The 17502-nt window shown below is 43.1% G+C and overlaps 1 protein-coding gene across 5 annotated transcripts in view; it reads left to right on the plus strand.

The window, feature by feature from the left end:
* Positions 1 to 17502, plus strand: part of PBX1 (PBX homeobox 1) — a 332349-nt gene that overhangs the window by 278981 nt on the left and 35866 nt on the right. For 2 of the 5 annotated variants that reach the window (XM_062192658.1, XM_062192659.1), the window contains one exon: positions 11583 to 16710. The exons of 2 other annotated variants lie outside the window; for them this stretch is intronic. In XM_062192658.1, coding sequence (XP_062048642.1) covers positions 11583 to 11675 — 93 coding nt within the window. In that variant the 3' untranslated portion in view covers positions 11676 to 16710. Of the gene's footprint in view, positions 1 to 11582; positions 16711 to 17502 lie in introns of those variants that run through there. One more of the 5 variants, XM_062192662.1, reaches the window with a different exon arrangement.

Consider the following 17502-nt stretch of genomic DNA (forward strand, 5'->3'; position numbering starts at 1 on the left):
GCTCATATTTATTTAATGTCACTACTGTGAAGCATTTAAGCCATTCTTTTTAAAATTTTTGTTTGTTCTTATTTTCATTATTGTTTATTGTGGCAAACTTCATAGTAACTCTTGCCTATTTTACCTTATTTTCTTGGATTAATTCCTAGAAATAGAATTGCTAAATCAGAGGATATGAAGAAATCTGAGGTCTTTAAAATGTGTCATAAACTTTTCTTCTGGAAACTTCTATCAATTTGTTGTTCCCACTAGCAATTTATAATAGTCCTACATCCCCACATCCTTAATAACCATGTCTTAGCAGTTTCCAGTGTTTGTCAATTATCACATTATAAAATGACATTACATTTTTATTTTCATTTGTTTCTCTGATTACTAGCAAGGCTGGACATTTTTCATGTGTTTTTTTAAGTCTTTTGTATGTATTGTTGAAATGTACATCTTTTTGTTATTGATTTTTTAAAGAACTGTTCCACAAGTAAGGCTGTTACTCTTTCTGTGCTTGGCCAAGATTTAAGAAATGGAGAAATTTCTATTTTTGAATGGAAGAACACTCAATGGAATAAGGCCCCAAGTCTTCTCCTATGTATGTCTGTGGAAAGTTCTTTAGAGTGAAAACTTGGTGTTAGTGATAGTATTCATCTACAAATAATAATAATAATAATAATTAACCCTACAGTCTCAACTAGCTAGAAATTTTCTATAATTCGGGTCTTTATAAAAATACTTGGGATTATAAAAACGAACCTAAGAATTTTCCAAAACAACCTAGTGATGTGTTAGTCAGTTAAAAATTTCTTTGAAGATTTATCCTATGCTTGCTATTACCGTAAGCCAGATAAATAAGTCCTTGGCTAGTGTTTTGTCAAGTTGAGGAAAGAAAAGCAACATACAAGGCTTTCTTCTGACCTGAGCTAGACTTCAGCCAGGAAAATGGTCTGTTGAGTGACCAGATGTTTCCTCTTATTTCAGATCCTTTGCCTGTCTCCTTGTGTCTTCTTTTACCATCTCTAAAGTAGCACATTCTTCTAGGTTATTGAATGTTGACATCTCACCATCATCTGCTCTGCCCTTCTCATTCAATAACGGCACATAGACAGAATCCTCCTAAGCCCACAGTACAGCAGGAAGATTCGCAGTTCAGGGATTTCTGGAACCATTTCAAAGGAGAAAACAATTTTTTTAAAAATCAAACCCCTTTACACTTAAATAAAAATCCCAGAATAAAAGCAGTCATTCCCTAGCACCTGCTGGATGTCACTGGGATAGTGTCAAATGAAGTCAGAATTCTTGAGTGCTTAGATTACGTTCAATCTCTTGCTCTCATTTTTCAGTAAATAGAATTTTTAAGTCAACAATATCCTCCCATAAGTAAATTAGACACAATAGAGGCCAGCATCCCATTCTAATACATTCCCCTCAACCTTCTCTGTCTGCGTATCCCCCAGCTTCCCACCGTATCTGCCCCCACTTTTCTGTTCGCTGTAATGACCCTGCAAACACTAAATGGCATTTGAGTGCATTAAGCAGCAAACTCTCCAGTGACATAGCAATTATGGCTCTGAAATAGATTTGGTGCGTCACGGAAGATAAGGGTTTTGAAAGTTTCTGTTGTGATTATAGCCTGTAACTCCCACAAATAATAGGCTTCAAAATAAGAGGCTGCCAGCGGAGCCTTTGTGGCTTTGTCTCAGTGATGGCACGTAAATTGCTATTAATGTCCTAAGTGTACTTGAATATGCCAGTCTTTGGGATGTGAAGTTGGCTCAGTGTCTCTCTTTACGCGGCATGTCATTGTTGGTCTGATAATCTGGGGTAATTGCTGTCTCTTGGATGGTCAGGAAAGTGTAAGGGGTTTAGCTTGCTGTGTGTCGGTGAATAGCCGCGGGCCTTCTCCACGTCGCAGACACTAGCAGCCCGTGTCTCAGGTGTAGCCACTGTTCGTCGTTAAGATGTGTATACAGTTTCTGTGTGTACCCTTAGTAAATAATAGCCTTGTCAACAAAGCCAAAGCAAAATCAAAGGTTATAAAAATGAAATGAAGAATCCAGGGCTGTAGAGACTCAGCCAATCAAACGATTTATCCTGGGAGAAAATGAAAATACCCTTTGCTTGAATTATCTAGGCTTGGCTCTATGGGCAAACCTAATTGTCTGTCTTATGGAACCACCCTTTTCCAGTATGAGCGGAGTCTGTGTGTGTATGCGTGTGTGTGTAAGCACGTGTGCATGTGTGCATTTTTAGGAACTACGAGTAGTTGCTGAACATACATGAGATGTCTGAATATAATAAAGTGAGTGGAAATTATGCCTGTGTGTGTGTGTTTAGGTTTGTGCAGTTCTGGAGGGTGTTTACTCAGATAAAAATAGATTTCTCTGTATCAAGACACCTCTCTTTAGCTAGATCAAGCTACGCTTATTTTTCTTTGCCAGGATATCAGGATAACCTTTGAAAAGTTAACTAAAAGCAAACTAAGTTTTTAGCTCTAGTCTAAGGACCCCATAAGCCTGTGGAACATAGAAGCTGTCCTATTTGTAATTTTAGCAGAATTGAGAAGGCAGTCCTGCCATAAGCCTGGGAACTCACGTCCTAGTTGAGTTACAGTTACGGAAGAATCCAGCTGGAGCCATCCTCTGCGTCTCAGGTGCCTTTTGACAGTACGAATGTGAATTCTGGGCCTTCACAGCAATTAGAAAAGCAGGAAGCTAAGAAGGAGCCAAAGTAGATCGTGATTTTGGAGTTGACCTACAAGTGTACTCTGATCAGGCAGCACCAGGGGACTGGCAGGGTGGCACACAGTGTCCGTGTTGGAACTGATAGTGCCTTGCAGTTGGATTTTGATCGAGCACCCTTTCAGACAATAGTTATGCTAAGTGCAGGATAAAATTTGAGATGGTGACTTGTAAGTATAGAGGGCTTATGTTCATATCAAGTGAACATGGATCAGATCTTAGAGCAGTACGCTGCCTTGCTGGTGTAAGATAAACCATGTAACCTAGCAAGATGGGGCTACACATGATGGTACCTCAGACATATACCCCCTGAGGAATAGAGCCTGTCTTGTCCAACAGCAGGTTGAGGAAGTAGAATGGAGCTGAGTAGCAGATGGTGTTAAAATCCCCTAACTTTTCTGAGGCAAGTCTTATGGTTCCTAAGTTCTAGCATCTTTGGCAAATGAGACCAAGATTCCATGAAGGTGACATCCCTTGGTGTCAGCAAGGGCTCACGCTGTCAACATAGCCCCAGATTTTGAAATGCAAAATGTCCTTGAGGCACATAAAGGGTGCACAATTTGGCAAATCCCAGTTTCTGAATTCTTGTTTCCTCTTCTCAGAAGTAAGACTTAGAGTTCACACTCGGATTCAGTACCGATAGATGTTTACGGTCCCGAGGAAGAGAACTGGTTCTAACTGCTTCTGCATCACTGTGCAGCCATGATGGGCACCAGCAGCTAGGCAGCCCCATATGCACAGGGGGACAACCAGGGAAACCTTCATAGCGTCCAGTTCTCCATTTTTCATCCATTCAACTCAAGTGCTTAATTAAGCAGCTGCTGTAGCACACATGATCCTTTCCCTCCGATGGCTTGTTGGAGAATGATTTACCACCTCATTCAGGATAAAAATCAATGCTCTCCCATGCAGTCTGCAAGTCCAGGCATGATGGGGCCCTCCACTCTCAGCCCAGCTTGCTCACTGCTGTGTTCCTGTGCTCCTTCTTTCTGGCTTTTTCAGCTCCTCGGGGTCTTTTCTGCCTCCAGGGTTTTTGCCCTGCTCTTTACTTGTCTATTTTCTGTCTACCTTCAGGCTGACTTTTCCTGTGAGGTTCCTGTTTTGAACTTGCTCTTAGAGTTTATTACCATCTAGAATCTACATATGTTGTTCTGATGCTTTTATCAAATGTCTATTTCCCACAAAACAGTAATCTTCTTGGCAGCGGAAACCAGATTATTTTTAAATTTGTTTTATTTGTCACTATATGCCCAGTATGCAGCACAAGGTAGGCATTGAAACTATGTTTGCAGGATTAAAAACTAAACGATTACAGTGGAAAAGATCTGGTGCTCACATGGAGCTGTAAATAATAAGTAAAAGATACACATAGTTAAATGTCAAAAAGAGGACTCAGAAAGTTTATGGAACTGGAATTTATAGAAAATGGATAGTAGTGTGCCTTGAAGGCATCTGTAAGGAGGTGGCTATCAAGCTGGGCCTTGGAAGATGATGTGGATTCTTAGAGACCAGATGAGATGGACAGGTGAAGAAAAGAGACAGACCTTTCTTTTGACTTATTGATAGAGGAATAAGGAATCTCAGTTTGGCAATAAGAGATCAATTACTTCTTGGCAGCAGCTTAAATACCAAGTATCTTGGTAACAGGGTGTCAATTCTCTACCAAGAATGTCTGATCACACAGCTGGTCTTTTTGAGCCTACAGACTTAGATGCAAGATTTCAGGGCTCAAGAGGTTGTGGGAGAGCCAGACTAGACACGATTGCAGTGGTGAGACAATGATGTGAAAGTACCAGGGGCTGACCTAGTGGTGGCTGGCAGTCAGAGCAGCTACCCTCAGAAGTCATAGAGCTGTGGAAAAAGGAGTCTAGCCTGAACAGCATGAGAGGAATCAAGGCAGGGATTGACTGCAGGAAATGTGAGTAAGTAGTTGGTGAGCTGAGGTTCTAAAATAGCATTCCATTCCAAGAGCGAGACACTATTTTGGTCGTAAAGCAACTACAATAAATAGAGGCAAATGAAACAGAGGCTTGGTCAACCTGACTTGGCCCCAAAGAAGTAGTTCCTCCATGAAGATACAGACACAAAAGGTCATAGTAAGAAAAGCAACAGAACTGATTCTGAGTTCTTGTGTGCGATTCCACATTAGGCCAGAATAAACAGGTCCTTTGTGTGAGAGTACATGCTGTTGTTGAATAGAGCTGTCAGATATAGCAAATAAAAAAATGCTGCATGGCATGTACTTATACCAAGAATGCATTGTTTAGCTAAATGTCAAATTCAGTGGGGTATCCTATATTTTTATCTGGTGGCTCCAAGGTGGAAGCAAAATCTACGTGTAGGTCTAAGCCCTGGAGAGAAGAGCTAGGAAGACAAGGACCCTGCAGACCATGTTGGGACTGTGTCTGTTCTATACATTTGTGTAATCCCTGCTGTGTTCAGCAATGGTGACTTCTTCTTGTGCCCTTCTGGAGAACATTCCTTGTTAAGAATGTGTGCTGGGGCCGGCGCTGTGGCTCACTTGGTTAATCCCCCGCCTGCGGCGCCAGCATCCCATATGGGTGCCGGTTCTAGTCCTGGTTGCTCCTCTTCCAGTCCAGCTCTCTGCTGGCCCAGGAAGGCAGTGGAGGATGGCCCAAGTGCTTGGTCCTCTGCACTTGCATGGGAGACCAGGAGGAAGCACCTGGCCCCTGGCTTCGGATCGGCGTAGCTCTGGCCATAGCGGCCATTTTGGGGATGAACCAACGGAAGGAAGACCTTTTCCTCTGCCTCTCTCTCTCACTAACTCTGTCAAAAAAAAAAAAAAAAAAAAAAGAAGAAGAAGAAGAAGAAGAAGAAGAAGAAGAAGAAGAAGAAGAAGAAGAAGAATGTGTGCTAATTTATGGTTCTGCAGCAGGCAGGACCCACTGTCTTTCTCCACTGTTTTCCCTAAAAACAAAGCAGAAGAATAGAAATATTATTCATAGTTGTTCAGGATACTCCACAAAGTACCAGATACCTCTGATGCCAGTTTCATAAGAGGTCACTTCCTACATGTGGATGTTACCCAGAACCTTGGCTCTGCTCTGCTCTGTCTTTAGAATATATTCTAGATGCTACAGCCATGTACATGCAGTCAGGCTGAATTCTGGTGGTCAGGGGCCTCATACATATGAATATATTTCTCCTCATTCATGATGGAAGATGGATGTCTCTAAATGTTTATTTATATTTCCCTATGTCCATCTAAGAGAAATTTTATCAAAATCTGTGCTATGGTAGGCACTATGTATCAAAGATAAATTCCACAAACTGTTGTGATGGTCTGGTAGGTGAAGCAGATGTAAAAGAATAAATTTAATATGGCAGCCCAGGTGCAGAATCAGAGATGTATGCAGAGGGCTAGTGGCCTGCAGGAAGTAGAGATGGTGCCAGGGACACATCAAGGGGAATGGATCCTTAAGCTCAGTCTTGAAAAAGGGCCAACATGTGAGTGGGCTCTGATTGGATGATGAGGGGCCTGTGTTCAAGAGGAAAGAAGCAGGCAGGAGATGGCTACTCTATGGGGATTTCTAAAGGGTATGATGTGGCTAGAGCATTAAAAGGAGTGTTTGTTACTAGGGTAAGAAAAAGCACAGTCCAGAATACTATAGACCTGGTGAGGACATTGAACCTCACCTCGGGAAGTCATTGAAAGCTTAAACAGGGATGATGTGTTCAGTATTACACTGTGAAAGATCACCCTCAGTAGGGCACAGATCTCTTTACCATTGTGAATATTCCTGGAGAAAGTTTGAATCAAAGGGTGTCTTTAAGGGGGCTTTGCAGTAGCATCTTTTCATTCCAGAGCATCTCTCGCAAATGCTCAGAAAGAGTTAAACACATAGAAAGCATAGTTCTACCTTGATCACGCAGTGATGGATCTAGGATATGACCTCTATTCTGTGTGCTGATATTATCTCCCTTGATATATAGCAGCTGTGAGTGTGTGTGTGTGTGTGCACAAGTGTATGTGCATCGAGAGAGAGAGAGAGAGGATTGTCTTTTTTTCTCTTCTTGGCGGGACCCGCCAGTACTTGGGTGATTGAGGGCCTGGAGCACGTCCACTGCCTCGCCCGTGCTGAAGGATCTCTGGTAATGGCATCTGGCCCGTATGCAGATCTAGCTCAACTCAGTGCTGACATCAGCCAGTTTGTGGCACCTCAGCGTATTTCTGGGTTGCAAATGAGAGTTTCTTAGTGCCAGGCTCACTTGGGCTGTCACATCAGGTGATGAATTCTCTGCATCAACGGAGTGCTGTTAAGGTAAGCACAGAGAAAGAGCGGGAAGATGAGATAGGAAAAGCGGTTCCCAGTCCAGCAGCTTCTGCTTTGGTCTAAAAGCAGTACTGGATCCACAACAGTGAGGGAGAGTCAACCTCAAGCGACTCCTATTCTGCTTCAAGGAGGGTGGCAGAGAAGACAGAAGCCAGGGCTTCCATTCCGACTCTTGTGTTTTGTCAGGAGGAGGCATGTGGGTTTCCCCACCCGCCGTTGCCCATCCATGGCTCCATCACAAGCTCCCTCTACTTCTCAGAGTGGCCTGCTTTGCACGATGCTTTAGGTGGGGTCCTCACAACATTTAGTGCGTATCAAATTCAGTGCCAAATTTATTAGGCTAAGCCATAAATAGACATTTTTTATTCCTAAAATATTTTGTTCTCAGCTATCTTTGATGTGTCTTAAAAATTCATATTTTCCTATATCAGTAACCTACTGCATTTTGTCAGAGTTTTTGGTCTATTAGCTTCTCCTCCATCAGGTTCCAAAATGAGCCCACTCTGCTCTGGTGGCTTAGCCTTCATCTTGATTCTGCGCAGAGATGGGGGAGGGACATTGTAGCACACCACTTGGGACACCCACATCCCATATTGAAGTGCCTGGCATAGCGTCCTGCCTCCTTTTCCCACTCTGCTTCCTTCTAATGCACCTGGGAAGGCAGCAGATAATGGCTCCTATACTTGGGCCTCTACCGACCCACATGGGAGACCCAGATGGGGCTCCTGGCTCCTGACTTTGGCCTAGCCCAGCCCCAGCTGTTGAGGGAATTTGGAGAGTAAAACATTGCTCTGCATTTCAAATAAATAAATCTTGAAAAAGAAAAAAAGAGTTGAATTGGGTCTTGCTTCCCAGGCACCTGCACCATAAGCCACAGAATAATCTGTAGAGCTGGGTGCAAATACAGACTCTTCCATTAGGAATCTGTTCAAAGATAAAAAGGGCACATTTGGTTTTGCAGATTTTACCTCCCACCCCAGGAACCCCTCCACGTGGTTTCTGACATTGGCATTTTGAAGAGAGCATCCATTATAAAGGAGAGGGTGCATCGGAGAGTGAAGGGGGAAGCTGAAGTGCAGAAGAGAAATCAAAGTAAAAGTGTTATTTCCCGCCACCCCCACACGGTTGTTAATGAGAGCATCCTCCACTCTCACTGTGCCCAGAGATAAATAAACACACAAAGGCAGAGTTCCCTACTTAATATTCGCCCGCAGTGGAAGAAGAGGGAAGGAATTGCTCCCCAGGGTTAACGTGGCAGTAAGCGAGGTCAGCTGTTTCCCAAGACAGTGCAGCCTCTGAACGTCTTACATTAAAGCTGGAATGATACAGCTGAAGCAGCCGAAGTGATTTACAGGAAACCCGGTTAAGTTGAATTTGCTTGCAGTTTCTGATCTTGTGGAGGTTGTAACAGCAATGGCAGCAGACAGTGCACCGCCGTCTGAAGCACCTGCAGAGAAAAGCATTCTTCCCCACCCCTCATTGTCAGGCATGCTTATTCCTCACAGTACCTGTGTTTATTTAACTTCGACCTCTTGGATACTGTGCCCTAATTGGTGAGAAGTAAGGGGTGGGGGTAGGGTGACAAGCAGTCTCATTTTACTCAGACCACAGCGGTGTATTGGAACATGGGATTTGCAGTGCTAACACGGAAGGCTCTTGGGAGCTCTAGGGAGGCTGACCACCAAATCTGAGGTGTGTGCTCGTATGTGTGTGTGTGTTGATGGATTGAAAAGGGAGCTGGAGAGGTTGGTGAATGCACTTATTTTCAATAGAAGGTTTTATAATATTCCTTACTAGGCCAACCAGCATAATTAAAATGCTGGTTTTGGTATCAGCTGAACTAATTCTTTACCATCTGTGAGTTCTTTATATCCTCTGGCATCTTGTGTACTGGTCTGAGAAAACAGGACTTTTTGAGAAAAGAGATCAGATGTCTACTGTCAGTTATTTCAGCTCAGAGATGTCCCAACGAGAAATCTCTTGAAATTGTTGGAGAGTGTAGGCTACCTTGTCAATCCCTTCCTAATGAAATGCCACCAGGCTCATTGTCTTTACTAATGGTTTCATTTTGGGCACCACTTATTGTTATTTTAATGGAATTAAAGCACGACTAAATAATAGTATTAGTGGTGATTTGTGAGCAAAATAATGAAATTGCTTCATGTCATATGCTATGACAGGAATGCTGACTGCTTTCCTAGAGCTTCCTTATCTACTTGTCTCATAGTAGGTTGATTCTAAGATATGTGACTTTTTTTCTTTTTTGCCAAAACTCTACTTTGTTTTATGCCATTGTTCATCAAGAACCTCTGACAAGTTTCCTAAAATCCCATACTACCCAGCTCACATACACATTCAGTCATACTCCAAACCCTCACAACATAGCTGTCTCTCAGCCTATCTATCTAAATATCTATCTGGTAAACACACACATATAAAAAGATTATTAGGATAGACAGATATCAAAATCCTAACAGTAATTATCTCTGAGAAGTAGGATTATAGGTGTTATTTACTTGATTTTTTTATGCTTCTCTATTTTCCAAACATTATATGATAAGCATATCATACTTTTATAATAAAAAAGATAAATTGCATTAAGGGATTTTCTTTGGGGAAAAATAAATACTGCCACCATTCTCATTCAACTAAAAATGACAACAGAATATGTAAGTCCTTGGTTGGGAAGAAAGGCTAAGATAGCACCCTTGTGACAAATCTGCATTAGGTATTTGAATAACTCTGTTCTTGATTCTGGTTATACTACAGAGTCTTGGCCCTAAAAAGACAGAAAACCCTTTTGTTATGAAAGAAAGTATTCTCATTTCCCCTCATTGTTCTTCACCCAATCCCCCTACAATGTTCACTGGAGAAGGGGGCAGGAGGAGCAAGGGAACTGAATTAAGAGCTGGGAGGTTGGGATCTCAGAGCAGTTACCCATTGACCCATGATTGAGAAGTGTGTTGGCTTTGCCCAGGGTGACCTTTTGCCCCCTCGGTATCCAAATCTACTCTTTAGTGAGGTGTGGACAAAACCTGCCCTCATTCCGGAAGAACTGGTGAGAGCTGCTTTGAATTAAAAGCTTGGGTATTCTGGGGAATTTGGAGCATCATTTGCATAAGCCAATGAAAAGAAAGTCAAATGGAAATGAAAAGGGTAGAGGAGAAGTGTCTGATCCACAGGTTGGAGGCCTGTGCTCTGTCACAGAGTTGGGCCCAGAAGTGTGCTTTTCTCCTGCACATCTGGTCTCCTATGAATGAAATTGCACATGATGATTTGTAGTGATTAAGTGTCCAGTGCCCTCCTAAGTACTACGGATCACACTTGAGTAGAAGCAGTGGTCCTCACAAATGGCAGTAATGATACCTGCCCTATCTACTCCAAATTCTGCAAAGAATAAAATGAGAGGAGACCACAGTAGAAAATATTTTACCAGGAATGGCTAGGACCTGGTATGTTTCACATTAACATTTCCAGAGTTGAGGCATATTAACTCCAAAGGAACGCAGTGATTGGGGAAAAGACATTTTAATACACCTATATGTGAGTCCTTTAAAACAGAGAAACAGTCATGAATTATGCATATGAGTTAACCATTGTAGCAAATCAACCCTTAGCTGTTTTATTGCGGAGATAATTTTTGAAAGGGGTGGTCACTAAACAGGTTCTTGGAGAACAGTTCTATTGTTTGGATGCCTCTGGATCTGGAGTCTCAGAAAAATGACCTTGAATGTAGGTCAAGCCTATTGCTTCCTGTCTCATCCCCTCTTGAGATGCATTCAGATAGACCAGGCCCCATGGTCTTGGCACCATTGTTTCACCTGTTCTGTTCACCTGAGTCACCCTCCGTACTTCTCAAGGCCCACCTCAAAGAGTGCCTCCTCCATGAAGTATTTTCTGATGCTCCAACAAGACTTGATACCACCTTTGCTTGCACTGTCCAACTGCAGGGTGCATGCTACCATTTATTAGGTTCATTTGTGGGCCTTGTCTTCTCCCACTCCTTGAGGACATGAGTTGTATATCACTCATCATTAAATGCCCAGGAGCATCTTCTACAAAACCTGTCATGGAACAGGACTAGAATTCCATACACACATGGAACACTCTGAGCTGGAAAGAAGCTCAGAAAGCCTTTGAGTCAACCTCACTTTTCAAATAGGGAGAAGGTCAAAGCCAGAGAGGGCAAGGTGCTTCCTTGTTGTCAACATCCAGCTGTTGCCAGAATCAGCCCAAAACCTGGGGTCTCTTGACCTGCAGGGCAGCCATCATTCCACTGATGATGTGGATGGAACCAGCAAGTCCTTGAGAAGTATAAACCCATCACACAGTGGGAAGTGTTCACTCTGAATCCCAAGGCTCTCTGGGAGGACCCTAACTCACTTGAGGGTGGGGGGGATATTATCATGCACCATGTTAGCTGCCCATCTGATGAGTGTCCCCACGGGCCAGGTGCAGGGCTAGGTCCTTTACACGAATTGCCTCATTGTCATTGTCTGCTCAAAATGGACACCCGATCTCAGAGCACTGACTTCTCTCCCTTTTTCCCTTCTAGGCTAATGGAGGTTGGCAGGATGCTACTACCCCTTCATCAGTGACCTCCCCTACAGAAGGCCCTGGCAGTGTTCACTCTGATACCTCCAACTGATCTCCCAGCAATCGCATCCCGGCTGACCCTGGGCCCCAGTTGGGGCAGGGGCAGGAGGGAGGGTTTCTCTCCCAACGCTGAAGCGGTCAGACTGGAGGTCGAAGCAATCAGCAAACACACTAAGAGTCTCCTTCTCTTCTCTTCTTTGGGATGCTATTTCAGCCAATCTGGACACTTCTTTATACTCTCTTCCCTTTTTTTTTTTTTCTGGGTAGAAGCCACCCTTCCCTGCCTCCAGCTGTCAGCCTGGTTTCCGACATCCTCCCTGTCCCTTTCCCTCTGTCCTAGATGCCCGGGGTCCCTGCCCTCTACTATATCCCTGAAGGATATTTTCAACAATTAGAGGAATTTAAAGAGGAAAAAAAAAAAAGACTACAAAGAAAATAATAAAGGTGTTTGTATGTTTTCATGCTGGTGGTCTGAGGAGCCAAATTTACCTCACTCGGATCCCTCCCTCTCTGTTGACAGGCAGTCCCTCTCTGTCTCTCACTACCTCTTAGCAGGAATATGCCACATTGCCCTACTCATCCCAGGCCTCCCTGCCTCCTCTTGCTCTTGCTCCCTGGGGACAGTACTGATTGGAACACTCTCCTCCTCTTCCTTCCAAGCTCTAGGTATGCACTGGGGACTGCCATGGCTGCACTTCTAAAGGTACCACTCTGCAGTGTCAGCTCTCCTAGACTGATTCCAAGCAGGGAGTCAGGCAGCAGGGGTGGGCACAAGGGACAGCAAGGGTAGAGCTCCTACAGGCTTCCTCATCTGCCCCACAGCAGCTCTTAGAGGCACGGTCTATACAACCCTTTCCTCACTTAGTAAGCAATGTTTAGAACCCATTGCAAAGTCAGGTCTGACTTGGGCATGGTGATGAAAGCCTCACTAAGGAGTCGAGGCTTCTTGTCTGAAACACTCCTCCTGCCCCTTCACAGTCATGTAGGCACACACACTCTCTTCTTACACTTTTCCAAGACGTCATAGGCAAATACCTACATGAGTAATCATTGCACTACACCTTATGAGACCCACAGAGGGAATTGGCAACTCTAAGTGACGGTCACTGACACAGAGAAACAGCATGTGCCTGGGACTTCCAGGACCAGCAGGCTGCCAGCATGCACTTGCACTTGCTAGGTTGGCGTTATGGGACTTGATGGCAAGGAAGGCCAGATTTCCAGTGCTAACTATTCCGATTTCCTACAGCTCTGGAGCTCCCAGGGAGCCACACACAGTACCTACAATGTCCACAATGGATTTGGTTGTTTTATTTCGGTTTTCGTGTTAGGCACATGGTATAGGTTTTCCAAAGTGCTATGAGGCACTGTGTTCCTGATCTTGGCCTCTTTCTCTGGGAGAGTTGTGTAAGAACATGGTACAAATAAACTTTTTGCTAGCTTCATGTGAGACTCGTGGGATAAGAGGAGATAATATTTTCATTGAAACCAGCTCAGTGGTGTTTATTCCCTAGGAACATCCTAGGTGCAGATAGCAGGCACTAGAAAGCCATTTGTGACTGTCGTCCAAACTCACATTCTTCACAGCCAACCAACTCTGCCAGCAATAAACGTGGCAGCTCTGTCACCTGATTAAGTGGTTGGTGGTCACAGCTCTTGGTGCTTAATTTTTTTTTTTTATCTGTAAATGGCGATTACTATGCCTGGCTCACCAAGAGGCTTGTGAGAAACGGAAGACATTGATTTTATTCATATCCTATCTGTAAATGTGAAGTCAGGGGAAATAATTTCCCTAAGGTAAACGGGTTCATGCTAGATGAGGACAATAAATGCTTTTCCTATTGTAACCTCTGCTAACCATCAGTACCCTGATGTCATCACCATGATGAGAAAGAGAAGAATTGTTGATTTTTCTTTGATTGTTTTGGTCTGGTTGGTCTCTTAGGATAGAGAAAAGCTTCCAAAGTAGGAAGATAGGCTATGGCTTTTTTAGTTTGTCCTGAGTCCAATATGTGGCCTTGTAAGTACTTGGTCCCCTGTCATACCTGCTCTGTCTGAGAGGCTGCCAGGGAAAGACACAAGACTTTGAGGGGTGAGGATGATCCTTTTAAAAAAAAGTCATGGAAATTCCACAAGGCACGGGAGTAATGAACAGAAAACACTCCTCTGTATGTGTTTGGGCAAGTTGGGGATACTTGAGACGCCCAAGGATATGTATTCAGAAACTATAAATATTTAGCAAAATGTAATGACTGAGGGCCCTAGAAAGACAGTGTCTGCTGACCTGTGCCCTGATCAGAACAGGACCAGAAGAAGAGGGGCCTAGAAGGAGCATCTTTGTACAACTCTGGAGTGCATAGAACCAGTGAAAAACTTTGCCTTAAGGTGACTCACGCAGGAACATGAGTGGAGCACATTCGATTGAGTTGGAGCAAAGTAGGAAAGGGATTAAAGCAAAGAGCGGGTGGAGGGGTGCACTGGAAACAAGGGTAACTCCAGATTTGGACTGAGTTGTGGCCACGTTAAGTTAATGAAAAGGACCGGAGCAGTGCTGCATTTGCACAGGCGGTTTCTCTCCCCGCAGTAGTTTGCACTGACGATTACCTCGCATACCACTGCCCCAGCCAGCACGTCACTCAGTCCTCTGAAGAGCCAGTACCGTCCCACAGCCTTCCCTTCATGCTCTCGCTCACTCCCAACATGGCGGCCACAGGAAGCAGGAGAACACGGCAGCTGAAGAGTGGGGGTGGAAAGAGCCCGCCTCTGGGCTGTTTCCTGTAGAAACAACATGTGCCCTGGGAGTCCTCCGTTTTCTAGTAAAGTGGGAGCGCTCCATTTTCCCGGACAGCAGATTTCCCCTGAGAAAGGACGCTAGACCCTGGGTTTACCCACCTTGTGACTCTTCAGTATTTCCCCTTTCTACTCCTAACTCCTCCCCCTGGTGTGGAATTAATTCCCATGCAGTACTTTTGCCAAGTGACACCTTCTTTCAATTTATTTTATTTTTTTATTTTGCTGTGGTGATTGCTCTTTATTTGCTGGTTGCCTTTTCTCACAAATATCTTTATTCCCTCTTTCTGTCTGCTTTTGTTTTTCTGCCCAGAAAAACCTGACTTCGATACCAAAAAAGATAAAACTACAGAAACTCAAATTTAAAAAAAAACTTAAAAAAAAAAAACAAAAAAATACTCAACGATTCTTTCAGCTTTATTAACATTTTCCATTGTTTCTTGCGACTTGTGTCTCGTTCTTTGTAGTATTGATGATGAACATTTGATAATGAATGTTCTTGTATATTCAGATAAAGAAAAAAAACCAAAAAAGCGGTCTGAATTTAATAGTGTTTATAATAAAAATTTTAAAAATGACCCTCATAGCACGCAAAACAGGATGGGGACTTTTCCCCTTTCTTTCTGTGACAATGCGCATCATTCCTACATTAGTTTTTAACACCAAACTACCTACATTCATCATTTCCCCCATTTTTCTTTTATTTTCTTGCATTTGTGAATTAGTTCAAGAATGCTAGAAAAGTGTCGAGTTGTGCACATCCATTTCTTGTTTCACAATGTTTAAAAGTGACAGTAATTCATTTTGTAAACTAAAAAAAAAAGGTTGGAATAGTGAGCTTAATAGGTACAACCTAACACGTTATTATGTTTATTAACTTTGAGACCCAGAAATAAATTCTTTTCTTTTCTTATTCCTGCTCTTAAAAATACAAAAAAAAATATGTTTTTGTTTTGTGTTATTTTTGGTTTGTTTATGGGGGGGCTTTTTTTTTTAATTGTCAGGATTATGATCTTGCTGTTTTTATTCCTTACAATGTATATGAGGTGATGTGAAAAGATGACACTGGTATAGTAGGCAGCTTCCTCCTACTTTGCTTTAGAATTCAGTTGACGTCAAAAACAAAGAGAAGGCCCATGTGGATGTCTCAATGCTGACCTACATTTCCCAAATGTGTGGTTCTCTCACAGTCCCTGAGAAAAATAAAACCAGGCACTTGCTTCTCCTTGTGGCCCTTGAAAAATTCAAATCAGGACACACTTGTTATCCTGTAGGAGAAGGTGTTCGCCTGTGTCGGTTCTCAGTGTCATAACCAAGTGCTTTCTTTTCTTTCTCCCTGATTAATAACAACAATCTGTGAAGCCTTTTCCAATGAGACAGGATTCATCTTCCAGAGGAATCCCACGGGTAAGCCTGGTATCACCGGCACCATTGGCTAAGTAGAACACGTGCAGGATGCAGACACTGGGGCCAGTCTGCCTGCTGATCCATTGAGTCCTGACTTGGATGAAGGGTTGGTGCCATGCTTAACGAGACTCAGCACTGTAGTTTTAATGCTGAAAAGTTGTGTTTGGTTTCCTGCCAGGATGACTGTTACTTAACGCCAATTTAGGTAGCTGCTTAAAGCAAATTGCAAAGCTGACTTGATTCGGAATGTTGTTATTAGTTATAGGAAGAAAGAAAGCAGTACTACCTGGAAGATGTTTAATTTTCAGCATCTCTCGTTGGAGAAGGTGTTTAGCAAGCATCCACAATGTAAGGAACAAACAAGTGAAGAATGAAGGCAGCATTGTGAAGTGACACTTTGGGAAGTCTTTCTACTCAAACATTTGTGCTCTTGTTTTTAAGTCCTAACGAGATAAAGACGAGCTTTTCACATCACCTTCATGGTTTCAATCCCTAGCTCAAAGCTTTCTGGAATCGTTTATTTTTTGTAAACTTTTTTTCTTTTGTTAAAATAAATAAAACATTCAATGTTTTCCTCCTTTTCTCTCTTATTACTTTGTTTCTTGCCTTGGGCGGTTTCGTTTGGAAGTGCTTTCCTTTGGTTGTGGGTTCTAGTCTCCCCCTCCCCCTCCCCTCCTTATTATTCCGAATATAAACCTGCAAAGCTCTGCTCTGTTTTGGTTTTTGAAAGTTTAAGCTTTTCTGCTTCTGTGAGAGCACAGGCTTCTGTCCCTTTTGATTCCAACTGAACTTTTGTGTTCTCTAATGATACTAACACGGTGTAGGTTTTACAGTCTCCTAATTTGTACTGGTAATGCATATTCCAAATAAATAGTTTCTTTTGTTGCAAAAAAAACATACCATATTTGTATTTTGTGCAAGTTTCTTCTCTCATATGCTGGAAATTTCTCTTCCCCTAAAGTAGGCCTGGATTAGTGTGTATTGTGGCTTGTACTGTGGCCCTAATAAGAGTTTCAAGGTCTGCATACCATGGCAGTGGAGCAAAGACCACGTGGACCACCTGCCTTAGCCTTGAGATAGGAAGGAAGGAGAGAGGGCCGAATGGGAAGGAGAGAAGGAGAGAGGAAAGGAGAAAGGAAAGAAGAAAAGAAAAAAGGATCATTTGTGAGCACACATTAGCTGCACTACAGGGTAGCACAGCATCCATCTTGTCTGCTTGTCTAGGAGTGCAGCCATCCACCAAGCTCCACATAAAAGAGATGCCAGATATTTTCCAGAATAACTGCTAAGTTCCTAAGTCATGGCTGTTTGCTTCTGTTTTCTTCTTTATCAGCTGTAATCTGGTCATAAGGAAAATTGTGGTGTCCAAGAGATATTTCAGGGGAAGAAATCTGGGTTACAAATAATACTCAGTTGTGGGGTCTCAGAAGCATGCTAGATGTCACCCTGACAGATTGACACTCCTGCCATTTCTTAGGTCTGCCAACCCATAAAAGCATCGATCCCAACATTTGTCGACATTCACACTATGCCCCTGACCTCTGAGGTTATGGTGTATTATACGGTTAGGTATCTCAAGTATTCTGGCTGGAATTCATGCCTAAGTCTGCCCCAGACTTTAACCTATCTTCTTACCCATGGCGCAGGATGCAACGTCCTGTCTGGCTTTTGATGTTTCTCTA

The sequence above is a fragment of the Lepus europaeus genome, chromosome 5 (assembly GCF_033115175.1).
Source record: "Lepus europaeus isolate LE1 chromosome 5, mLepTim1.pri, whole genome shotgun sequence".
Lineage (NCBI taxonomy): Eukaryota > Metazoa > Chordata > Mammalia > Lagomorpha > Leporidae > Lepus > Lepus europaeus.